Source organism: Dipodomys merriami, unplaced genomic scaffold (genome assembly GCF_024711535.1).
Source record: "Dipodomys merriami isolate MVZ:Mamm:240054 unplaced genomic scaffold, mDipMer1.0.p SCAF_6, whole genome shotgun sequence".
Classification (NCBI taxonomy): Eukaryota; Metazoa; Chordata; class Mammalia; order Rodentia; family Heteromyidae; genus Dipodomys; species Dipodomys merriami.
The window spans coordinates 36,145,340-36,157,573 of record NW_027206179.1 but is presented as its reverse complement, the minus strand read 5'-3'; the positions used below and the strand labels follow the sequence as shown (position 1 = coordinate 36,157,573).

Sequence of the window (12,234 nt, the reverse complement as noted above, 5' to 3'; positions counted from 1 at the left end):
TGATACTGTGGCTCAGTGGTAGGATGCTAGCCTTGATATTGAAGAGCTAAGAGACAGTGCCCAGGCCCAGAGTTCAGCCCCCACAACCAACAACAACAACAAAAAGATGATTAAATGCCTTTTGGAATTCTAGACACCTTATAAATGGTTGCTTTAAAGGAATTGAAAAGTTTTAAGGTGACAGTATCTTCTGACTTGCATTTGTGGGTGGTTTGCTAATAACTAGTTCGATATCAGTTGGTGGAGAAGCTTCCAGAATGTTTGGCATTTGAGTCATGTACCTGGTCAGAATTGGAATGGAGGGATGGAACGTGGGGAAACTTGTTGCTTACATCCCTGGGAAATTTTATCCAGTGAGAGGATTAAAATAAAACCATCAGCCAAACAATGAAGGGTGTGAATGTAATTCCCGTTTATTCACTAAATCCTTACATTTCATAGTGAAAGATGTGATGTGTTGGTGAGCTTGGCACTCAATGTGTAGATAGCTGTTATTGTCTCCCCTTAAAAACTTCCAGTGGAGGGCTTCTCCGGGCTCTAGGTGGTCAGACAGGTTTGGCAGAGGGTTTGTGAAGAAAGTACCCTGGCGCCGGCTCCGCCCTTTGCCTGCTCCATTAGACTAATTATGACTTTCCAGCAAGCATGACACCCAAGAGCAATAAGCTAGGCCCTGTCACTTGATGGCTTTTTTCCAAAAGGATGGCTGTTCTGTTCATGGGAACACATGGTTAGAAGAAACATAATACGAGCTTAGACTAGTCTTTGTAGCTTTTTTTTTAGGAGTCAACATATTTTCATAGATTATTTTTGTACTGTGAAGTAGAGTAAATCTTTACTCCCTTTTAAAAGTCAAGGGACTGCCCAGTGGCTCCTACCTGTAATCCCAGCTACTCAGAATGCTGAGATCTGAGGATCGAGGTTCAAAGCCATCCCAGGCAGGAAAGTCTGTGAGATTCTTATCACCAACTGACCTCCAGAAAGCCAAAAGAGGAGATGTTTAAGGGGTTAAAAGGCTGGCCTTGGTTGAAAAAGCTAAGGAACAGCATCAGGGCCCTGAATTCAAATCCCAGTACTAATGCCATGAAAATGAAGTAAGAATTTAAGGGACTGATGACCTAATCATAGGTACATTGTGTGAGATGGATCCATGGTTAAGTTCCAGGTCTTCTTGTTTAATGCACAGTTTCTCAGATGACTCTGGGTGCCACTGATTTTATTTAAGCGCATTAGAAAAATATACAAAGGGGCAAGCAAGAGAGACACAATTGTGTAGAATGCAAGGTGTGGTTGTGTGACCACATAGTGATCTCTCCTGTGTATGTTTACTTTTGATAACTTCAGTGGAAAGCATGTGCTCGCTATTTATTTAATTTTTATGACTCACAACCCTATTACATAAAAGGTATCACACCTTAAATAGCTTACTAATGAGTAAGGGCCAACATTATTGAAACATGAAAAAAATAGTTAGATTGGAAGTTCCAGATGAATTATTTCAGAAGATGCACTTCATATGACCCCATGGGGGTCACATTTTAAAGTAGTTTTTAATTAAAAACAACAACAATTCTTTTACTGTGCTTTGAGGTGCTCAGTAATTTTTGTGATGCTTTCAGGAGGTAGAACTAATTTTGTTGAGTTTTATAATCTGGTGATTCGATATCTTCCTTGAAGTAGAGGACATCTTGCAAGGCAAATCTTTGGGAGTGAGGTAAATTCTAGCGCTTGGGTTGAATGGGATATCTGGGGATGGTCTATGGGCAAGCCACTTCAGGATATTCCTCAAGGAACCTACCATTCAACCTAGCTATCTTTTACTGCATCTTTGCACAGTGTTCTACCTCTGGGGCTGTAAGTTTCTTGATTGAAACTTGATTGAAACTGAATTTTAGTTTATAATTTTATTTCATTTTTCAACTATATTTTATTCTTCACCTAGCATCTGGGTTGTGGTTATAATAGAGACCCTTTGCTCATGCTTATTTCCTGCCACTGTGCAGTGCTCCTGGGTTTAATGCTGCACATAATGTGTCATCTCCTGGCCCAGGTTCTTGTCCATTACTTTGAGAATCAACTTCTGAAAAATTAACTTCGGTCATCTCTTCCTTTCTCTTCATATCTAACTAATTCTAGGACGGCTTACTTATTTATTTTGGAGAGAGGGTCTTGGGATGTTGTCTAGATTGACATAGCACCTCTCAGCTCAAGTGATCCTCCTGCTTCAGCCTCTTGAATGCTGGGCCTGGAAGTCTGCAGCACCCTAACCTTGCTAACTTTGAATTCTAAGGTCATTGTTTTGTCAGTTAGTAGATTCTGGATCTAGTACTAGCAGTGTTGCTCATTGTGGAAAGATAGAACAAGGAGCTCTGAGCTTTAGGTATGCCATGTGGCCAACAGCAGCCATGCCACTCTGTCTCTGCCTTGTGATTTCAGATCAGATCAGTGACTTTGCAGTGCAGGTTTTTTTTTTTTTTTTTTAGAAGGTATTACTCTGGAAGGATCAGGTGGAGCAAGAGGCGGATGTATGGCTAGGCAAGCTGGTGTTGCTGCTGTTGGTGGCCTGTTCTCTGGAGCTGGTGACCTAGGCCCAGAAGTTGTTTTTGGCGTAGCTTTGCCCACTGTGGCTTTCCCTTTCTCTGCTGCAGCTCCTACATATGGAATCCCCTTTCCTTTCCTGCCACTCCACACTGGAGAGACCAAATCTGGTTATTTTTTCCAAGACCATGCTGGTGTTACTGGAGGTGACTTGGTCTATTTAATTGCCTTAGGCTGAGAATTGTTTACAATATTTTTTCAGGCTGGGCATCCATGGCTCATGCATTGTAACCAGCTACTCAGGAGGCTGAGATCTAAGGATTATGCTTCAAAGCATGAGCATCCATGTTGCTGTTCACACAGCGAGACCCGGGAATGCAGTGTCTAGTAGTGAAAGACCCCCGACTTCGGGTGTCCCCCATATCAGGACCTCCCTGCCCCAAGCACCAGTCAGACGACACCAGATGCAAAAGGCAAGAGGGTTTTATTTGGGCATGCCCAGGTTCCCAGGTGCACGTGACCTCGAGATCCGCAATGTTCGGGTCAGTGGCTGGGAACTCCGAGCAGTCCCGGGGATGGTCCTTTTATGGGACCCCTCTGTCCGTTACAGGAGTGCCCGCGCTTTTTCAGCCAGTAAATTTAAAGTATTACAACCTGGTCTGCACGCAGGCAGCCAATCCTTTTAAAACAAATCATGTGTTTTGGCCAATCACTGTTCGAGGGGGTCCCTCGGGTCCCCCGAGTTGTGTGTCTCCCGCCCTTGGTATGAGGAAGTGACCTTTGTCAGCGCCTGTCCTTCGCTCACACCAGGGGGCTGACTGCGGGGTGGGATTAGTTAGTAGGGTGTGGGCTTGTTGATTAACTGGTGAGGTTAGTTATCAAAGGGGGAGTGTGGGGGTAATATAATTTTCTTAGCAAAGCATGTTACAGAAGCCAGAAATAGCTTGGTTAGATACAAAACTCTGTTCCCCTACAAAGAGGCTCAGGGCCTGGTTGGTTGGGGAGGGGGTCTTTCATTAGGCAGAAAGGGACCATACCATGCGGGTATAGACAAAGTTTATTAAAACATCATACGCTTACATATGGCATAGGGGCATAGAAGATAAGTCTGTAGTCACAGGACAATCATGGGACAGAAAGGTTACCTTAAACAATTTTGGGGGAATGTGGACAATCAGTAACCTTTAGACACCTTTAGACAGTGAGTGGGAAGAGTTCGAGATAATAAAAGAGGAAGTGAGATACCTGTGGGGCTTCATTAAAAAAACACAAAAGGAATCTTGAGTCATTGTTCTAAATGATTAACTAGGAGGAGCAAGAATGGCACTTCCCACAAACCATCCACCATGTCTGTCCACCAAGTCTGGTGCCCAGCAGGGGCAGGACCCTTGGCCTGCTTAGAGGAAGAGGCGTCCTCCTTCCTCCCCCAGAGGGAATGCATGCCAGAATGCACCCTCCGGCTCACAGGAACTCAGATGGGGTCACACGAGTCAATGCCTCCACACATCCATTACACTTTTTTATATCTCCATTTAACCAGCTGGAAGTGGAGCTGTGTGGCTCAATTGTAGAGCACTAGTCTCGAGAGTAAAAGCTAAGGAAGAGTGCCCAAGCCCTGAGTTCAAGGCCTAGTATCAACACACATACAAAATTATCTTATCTCTCTGTGGTTTCTGTGCAAGGATTTAAAAGTCTTTTCCTCATAATGTTTCCACAAGTAGCTCATAGGCCTATATAGTAGAGCCACTTCATGAATAAGCTACCTCACTTTTGTAATGACACTTTCAGAACTGAAGATGGAATTGAAGTTAAGGATATGGATATCCAGGTGATATTTCAAGTTTATATCCCACATTGTTTTCATTCATTTTTAGTAGTTTTTGCCAGATCTGCACAGGACACCTCCCTTCCTCTTGGCTAAGTTTCTGCCCAGTATCTGTTACCTAGGTAACTGGCACAACTGGAAGCAGTCATCTTCCCCCTCAGGCTAGGTTACATCCTGGGCCATCTCTGGTCACATGCCTCCCATCTGACCTTAGGAGGGTCCCAGACCCTGAGGTCATGTCCAGATCCACTGTGGCCACACCTTTCCCCCACCTGGCCACACCTCTTCCTGTCCCTGGCCTAGATAAGTCCTGGCCCAGGGGTGGATGGCCCCTTTTCAGCCATGCCTCTCCACCATGCATGGTGGGGGCAGCAGTTCGGTAAATAAACTTCTTTTCCTGCCTGAATAGCACATGGTGTTTTCTTCATTGGCTACCTAATGAAACCTACCTATTTAATATACCTTACAGTTTTCTTTACAATATAAAAAAATGCTGGAACTTCAGTTTCATTTCCAACCTTTGTTGATCATCAAATAAAATAATTGCATTACAGAAATGAACTCCAATATAGGGACACAAGATGTTTTATCGTTGTTGCTGTTTTAATGTACTTATAATGGACTGTGATTTTTTTTTTTGTTATTATGTATGTTTTTTTCTCCATGGTATAACCCCTGTTTTCACTGTATTTGATTCAGGTGCCATACACCTTGTATATACATTTTTCTAATTTGATGAGGGGGAGGGAAATAACAAAATGCTTAAATAAGGATACAGCTTGACCCACTTTAACAATGAAATGTACAAGACACTATGTTGAAAATGGACTTTACAACTTTGGGTGGGGGAGGAGTTCAAGAGGTAGGGAGGGAACGGGAAAAACAAAGGAGGGGGTAACATGCTCAATAGGAAATGTATTCATTACTCATGTAACTAACCCCTCTGTACAGTATCTTTATAATAAAAATATTAAAAAAAATTACATTACAGACAGCATTCATTTTTTGCTGTTTATGTTTATTATACTAAAAGGGTTTTGATGTAGAATAACTTCCCATAAGAATAGCTTTTGGTGATGTATACATATCAAGTAAAACATTCAATGCATATTAATTAATCAAATACTGAATTTGACTTTAGCTATCCCTGGTGAAGAAACCAATTAACATTCAAATCTATCTTTTAGGCAGTAACAGAGAAGAATTTTCAAACAAAGGATTTTCGAGCTTCCCTAGAAAATGGTGTCCTGTTGTGTGAGTAAGTATTTAAAGCATTTACAAAATACTTTATAAACAAAGACATGTGTGGATTTTACAGGATGTGTCATCCCTGTCCTCATGGACTCCATAGTCACAGATATGTGTCCTTGGTTGCAAGTGAGATTTGATCCCTGAAAATCGACACTCCCACAGTATGATACAGTAGGAAGAGGCTATCAGTCACAGTATCTAAAGATAGCGTTGGTGGAATATATATTATTTTTAATTAGTAAGCAAGAAAGTTTCCATTATTGCTTAATTTGCCAGTGGGAGTGGATGGTTGAGAAGCAAGGCCCGTGTTTCACAATCTATAACCTACATTGGAGAGTCCAATGCATATGCATAGAATTACCTGGTTTTGAAGTCAACATTAAGCATCTTCTTTTCTCTTTTTCACCTGCAAGTTTTTCTTTCAAGTTTTAAGTAGAGTCATTACCTAAATGAGTTTTAGTTGTGGACTACTCATTCAACTAATAGGTATTATAGAGAACCATTTACTATGAGTAAAATAGACTAAAAGGCTGACACTATATGTTTAGTATACTGTTTGGTACCCAAATGGCCAGGTATGTGGCCCTTAAGGTAAGAATCAGGTTGGCTTCTAAGGCAAAAGGCAGAAATCACGGAGGAAGGCATAGGTTGGGGAAGTCAGAAAAGAAATTACAAGAATGTACTTGAGTACCCACCCACATTTTTGAAAGCACTTAAAAATTCCAATCTACATACTTATCACATAGATATTTATGGAATCTGTGTACAAGTGAGCACTGGCTACTTAGGCTACTTTGATTCTCCTTTTCAAGGACGTTGTTTGCGGTAAAGTTTCAGAGTCAAAGGCTTAGATCCTTTGCTCCCTTACTTTTTGATGTTTGGGCAGCTAACTTATGTTTACATTTGAGCAAGTGACTTGATGTTAAGACTTATTTTCTTCTGCAAAGAAGAAGTATCTGATTGCCCAATTCACTGAGATGCTGAGCTTAATACGTATTTTGCGGTGTTTATAAAGTATAAAATTTTGTAAACGTACAAGTTATTGTTAGCATGTAAATCCACTATATGTTGGAAACTGCTCCATCTCCTTTGTTTTATAGTACTGTAAATTTGTTCCATATGACTTTGCTGGTATCCAGCCATTTGTGACCCACATCAATGTCAATTTCATGTGTTTTCATCTCCTATATGCCAGAACAGGCATTTGAAGAAGGGCCAGGAATACTGTGAGACATGGAGTTCTTTTTAGATTTACAAGAGCATGTGGCTCAAATGGTTGATTTCTTCAAAGAAGTTACTTTGTGAGTTAAATATTTCCAGTTGCTCAGAGTATTTTAGGGATCCCACTTTTGGGGCCATTGCCTCCATAAATAGTCCATTAACATTTTGATAGTGACATCTACTTTTTGATTGTATAAATGCAATTTATGTATCTGCCTTGTCCCTTGAGTAATTTGGAATGAATAAAGCAATTCAAAATTGATTCAAACAACCAGCTAACCATACAAACAAAATACCAGTTTTGACCAAAAGCAGTGCAAGATAAACATACAATTTCTACCTTAATAATGATAGCAGACATTTGGATGCATTCTTAGAGATGCATTAGCTGTTTTCAAAAATCATTTTAATTCCCAAATATTGAGTACTTCATTCTTAAGTTTGTTTCACTCGAGCTGGGTGCCAGTGACTCAAGCCTGTAATCCTAGACACTCAGGAGGCTGAGATCTGAAGATCAGAGTTCAAAGCCAATAAGGAAAATCCATGAGACTCTTATCTCCAAAATTAACCACCAAAAAACAGAAGTAGAGTTGTTACTCAAATGGTAGGGTACTAGCATTGAGGGAAAAAGCTGAGGGACAGTGCCCGGGTCCTGAGTTCAGACACTAATACTGGTGCATGTGTGCATATGTGCATACAGACTCCCTCCACCCAGGATTGTTTCTCAATTGAAATAATTCTATCTTGGTGTTTGTGCATTATCATATAAGCCTCATTAATCTGTTCATTCTCTAGTACTTATAGTTTATTTGTGTTTTATTTATTTATAGTTTATGTTTATTTATGTATAGTATATTGTGGGATACCAAATTATGCATATTTCTATTAAAACTATCCTTTCTCTAAATCATAATCATAGCCACTGGGCATTAATGTATTAAAAAGAAACTACGGTTACTCTTTTGATACTTTACATTGAGTTCTCAATGTAATTTTTTTTTTTTTTGCTGAGACTGGTGCTCTACCACTTGAGACACATATCCAGTCTGAATTTTTACTGTTTAATTGAAGATGGAGTCCCAAGGGTTTATCTGTCCAGGTTGGCTTGGAACCACACTGTCCTCAAAATCTTAGCTTGAGTATCTAGGATTAGGTATGAGCCAAGGGCACCCAGACTCACTGACATTTAATCTGACAACTAAAGTAGCATGTTTGTGCGACTCATTTTACTTTCATTCACTTTGGTTCGCTTTGGGATCTGAAGAATGCTCCCCTCTTGAAGTCCAGTTATTCTTTCACTATTCATTTCCATATTTCTACTCTTCTTTGTCTTAACCAACCTGATTAAAGAGTTTGTTAAAGTGATTTTAGCCTGCATTATAATTTTCTATACATTCTAGTGAGTGTGTTTGTTAATCTATCCTCTGACCTTAGTTCATGAGGACTGAACATTAGTTCATGAGGACTGTCCTACTAAGTATTTTAAAGAATGTAAAAGAATTTTTGGATGCGTGGTGCATACCTATAAACCCAGGATTTGGGAGGCAGAGGCAGGACGATTGTGAGTTTGAGGCTAGCCTAGGGTCCATATAGAGATCCTGTTATAAACAAGAAAACAACAAAACATACTGGCCGCTTCATAAATATTCAGAGCTTCATTTTGCTCTGGGTTCTAGAAGAACCCTGTTATCTCTAAACATACTTGATTGAAGCCTGTCCAGCTGGGGCTATCAGTAATTTCCTAGTTATTCATCAAAAGATGACAATCTTAGAAATACTTTGATGGAAACATGCTTTATTCCACTATAAAATAAGGGGACTTATTTGAAGATAGTCTGCCTGGGTGTGTCACTTGTCAGTCAGCATATACTTCTCCTTTCTGGAATGGTCCCAAGGTTTTGTTTTGTCCTTATTGGCCACAGTCTAGAAGTTTGCCCTTTTTTTGGTACCAGGGCTTAAACTCAGGGCCTCCCGATCTTGCTTGGCTTTTTGTTCCAGGCTGGCATTGGTACTATATGAGCCATAGTTCTACTATTGGCTTCCTGTTGGTTAATTGGGGTTAAGAGCATCACAGACTTTTCTGCTCGGATTTATTTTCAACCAGGATCCTCAGATCTCAGCCTCCTGAGCAGCTAGGACTACAGGCGTCAGCCACCAGTTCTTGGCTCCTTCTTTGTGCCTTTGTGGCATTATTGAGAGGCTTTTCATACTGTTGCCACATCTGTTTCTTTAGCTTACCACTTGGAAAGATTGGAGCCAAATGTCCCAGGACTGATATGAGAGGTCCAATTTCTACTTTTTTTTTTGTGGCTATGACACTGCCTAAAAGTTCTATAATATTTTGTCAAAGATATATTTAATAAAAGAGGAAAAGTATCTGATAACTATTACTTTATTTTATTGTTGTTTTTTGCTCTGGGACCCAAGTGACTGTTTTAAAGCTTTGGACAATGCAGAGAATGTGGTCACATGTTATTCATGCTGAGAAAGCCTTGTGGTTTCCTTAGAGCTGGAGACTTCCCTCAGTGCCAGGGACACTGGTAGACCCCCGAAACTTCTAAGCAGTGCTCCATGGGAGCCCCAAGGGTTTCTGCAGGTTTTGTGTCCTGGTGAAGGCCATTTTTTTTTTTCCTGGAACAGTTTCTGGTTTTGAGTTTTTTGGAGGAGGGTAGTTTCTCACATACTTCAACATGCCAAGCTGATCTTTTGACGGGATCTGTTAGAACTTTTTCAGAATGTTAAATGAGTGAAAATTGGTTTCTTTTACTACGGATGAAGAAAATCAACTTTGGACATTTTCCTGTTGCTTGGCAACTTCATTAGCAATAGGTAAAGAAAGACGTCATCTTTCATATAGGTGACTGAAACATTTTGAACTATATTGTTTCATGGCTATATTTTCTGGTTGGGATCTGTATACCATCTCCCTCCCACCCCCTTTTATTTATTTTTTGGCAGTATTTGGGTTTTAACTCAGGTCCTTAAACTTGCTAGTTTGGCACTCTGTCACATGAGTCATGCTCAGGCCTTTTTTGCTTTAGTTTTTTATTTTATTTATTTATTTATTTTTGGGTCCGGTTATGGGGCCTGAACTCTGGGCCTGGGCGCTGTCCCTCAGCTCTTCAGCTCAAAGCTAGCACTCTACCACTTGAGCCACAGCACCACTTCTGGCTTTTTTCTTTTTGCTTATGTGGTGCTGAGGAATTGAACCCAGGACCTCATGCATGAAGCAAGTGCTCTACCACTGAGCCACCTTCCCAGCCCTTTTTTTTTTTTTTATAAATTTTGTGTGGGCCTGGACCTAAGTCCTCCAATTTGTGTGTCTGGGATGACAGACACAAGCCAACATATAGAGCTTTTTTTTTTTTTTTTTTGTCAGTCGTGGGGCCTGAACTCTGGGCCTGGGCGCTGTCCCTCAGCTCTTCAGCTCAAGGCTAGTGCTGTACCACTTGAGCCATAGTGCCACTTCTGGCTTTTTCTGCTTCTGGGCCTCAAGCATGCACTTTTCCACTGAGCTACCTTCCCAGCCCCATATAGAACTTTTAATTGGTTGACATGGTGCCTCATGCTTTTTTACCTGGGCTTGGCCTCAATCTATGATTCTCCCAGTTTTAGCTTGAGTAGATATATTATAGTATGACCTAGTATGGCCAGGATCACCGTATCTGGTGAAGTATAGATATATTTTTCTTGTATGTGCCAATTCTGGGGCTTGAAGTCCAGAGATTGTCACTCTTGAAGATCTTATTTGTTCATGGCTGGCATTTTACCACTTGATCCATGGCTCCAGTTCTGAATTTTTGCTAGAGTCTCTCAGATTTATTTCCCTGGGCTGGCTTTGAACTATGATTTTTTTTTTAAAAAAAGGACTATAATAAAGTGAAGGCCTACTTGGCAAGCATCAACTTCTAAATCCACGCCAATTGTGGCAGTCATCTGCTTCAGATTCACCTCAAGTTCTGCAGGTTTTTTTTTTTTTTTTTATTGTGACCTCAAACTTGAGAGTAGAAGCCTGTATGCTTCACATACTTCCATGTAAAACTAGTAGCATTCTCACTCTAAAGATTAATCATGAAGAGTAGAATGGGCAGGATTTCAGTCATATGGCCTCTGAGAAGTAAATGAGAGTGAACATCTCCTAAAAATAAAAGGAGCAGATATATGTGCTAAATGTGTAAGATGGAGCAATTTCTATCAAAGTTGGTTAGTCAGAAGTTAGAATTGAAATAGGCTTTATATGTGGAAGAGGCTGTCAAGAAAACACGTGTTTGCTATGAACATATTGTTGGCTATGAAATTGTAAGCCCATGGTAATTCTGTATGGAAAGGAGAAGCAAGTTAAATGAGAATGAATACTATAAAAAGACAAGTATATTAATAGTATCACATAGATTAAAATGTGAATAAATGCCTTCTATGAAAGAATCTTGAGAACTTTGTGTGTGTTTGTGTGTGCGCACGCGCACACGTGTGTATGTGTGTGCATGTGTATGTATGTATATGTGTTGGTCCTGGGGCTTGAATTAGGGTCTGGGTGCTGTCCTTGAACTTTTGTGCTCAGGGCTAGTGCTCTACCACTTGAACCGAACTTCTCTTTTGCTAGCTTATTGGAGATAAGAATCTCACAGATTTTCCTGCCTGAGGTGGTTTCAAACCACAATCATATCTCAGCCTCCTGAGTAGCTAGGAATACAAGTGTGAGCCACCCGCACCTAGTTATCTTGAGAATTTTTATGTACCTACTATCAACCGTCAGCAAATTATATGAGAGCTCATGGAGAAAAAGTGATGCACTATGAAACTTACAAAGAGGAACGATGAGCAAGCTTATGTGTAGGTGGGTGGCAGATATTAACCTAACACCCATTGTGTTAGTCAGATTCTCATGACAAATACTAAGAAAAACAACTTAAAGGGAGGAATTGTTTACTTTACATGATGAGTCAGTACTTTTTTTGTATGTCTGCCAGTATCAGGGCTTGAGCTTAGGACTCACAGCCTTGCACTTTTGGTCTGCTTTCTTGCTCATGGCTGGCACTCTACCACTTAAGCCATGGCTCCTGCCTGACATTATGCTGGTTAACTGATGATGCAGTGTCGTAGACTTTTCTGCTTGGGCTGGCTTTGAATCACATTCCTCCAGTGCTCAGCCTTCTGAGTAGCTAGGATTATAGGTGTGAGTGCCAGGCTTGAGTCAGAGCTCTGAGTCCATGTTTGTGTGCTCTATTGCTGAGGGCTTGTGGCGAGGCAGAACATGGTGGTAGCAGAAACGTGGTGGAGCAAAGTTCTTTACTTCACAGTATCCAGAAAAGAGCGAACTCCCAGTGACCTATTTCCTACAACCATCTCCATTTCACCCCATCCTAGCAGTATCATCAGAGGAATCCATCATTAGATCAGGG

At 40.7% G+C, this 12,234-nt stretch overlaps 1 protein-coding gene across 10 annotated transcripts in view; it reads left to right on the top strand.

The window, feature by feature from the left end:
* Positions 1–12,234, top strand: part of LOC138814042 (LIM domain only protein 7-like) — a 194,081-nt gene that overhangs the window by 50,579 nt on the left and 131,268 nt on the right. For all 10 annotated transcript variants that reach the window (XM_070002802.1, XM_070002803.1, XM_070002801.1 and 7 more), the window contains exon 2: positions 5,548–5,618. In XM_070002802.1, the coding sequence (XP_069858903.1) occupies positions 5,548–5,618 (71 nt within the window). The remainder of the gene's footprint in view (positions 1–5,547; positions 5,619–12,234) is intronic.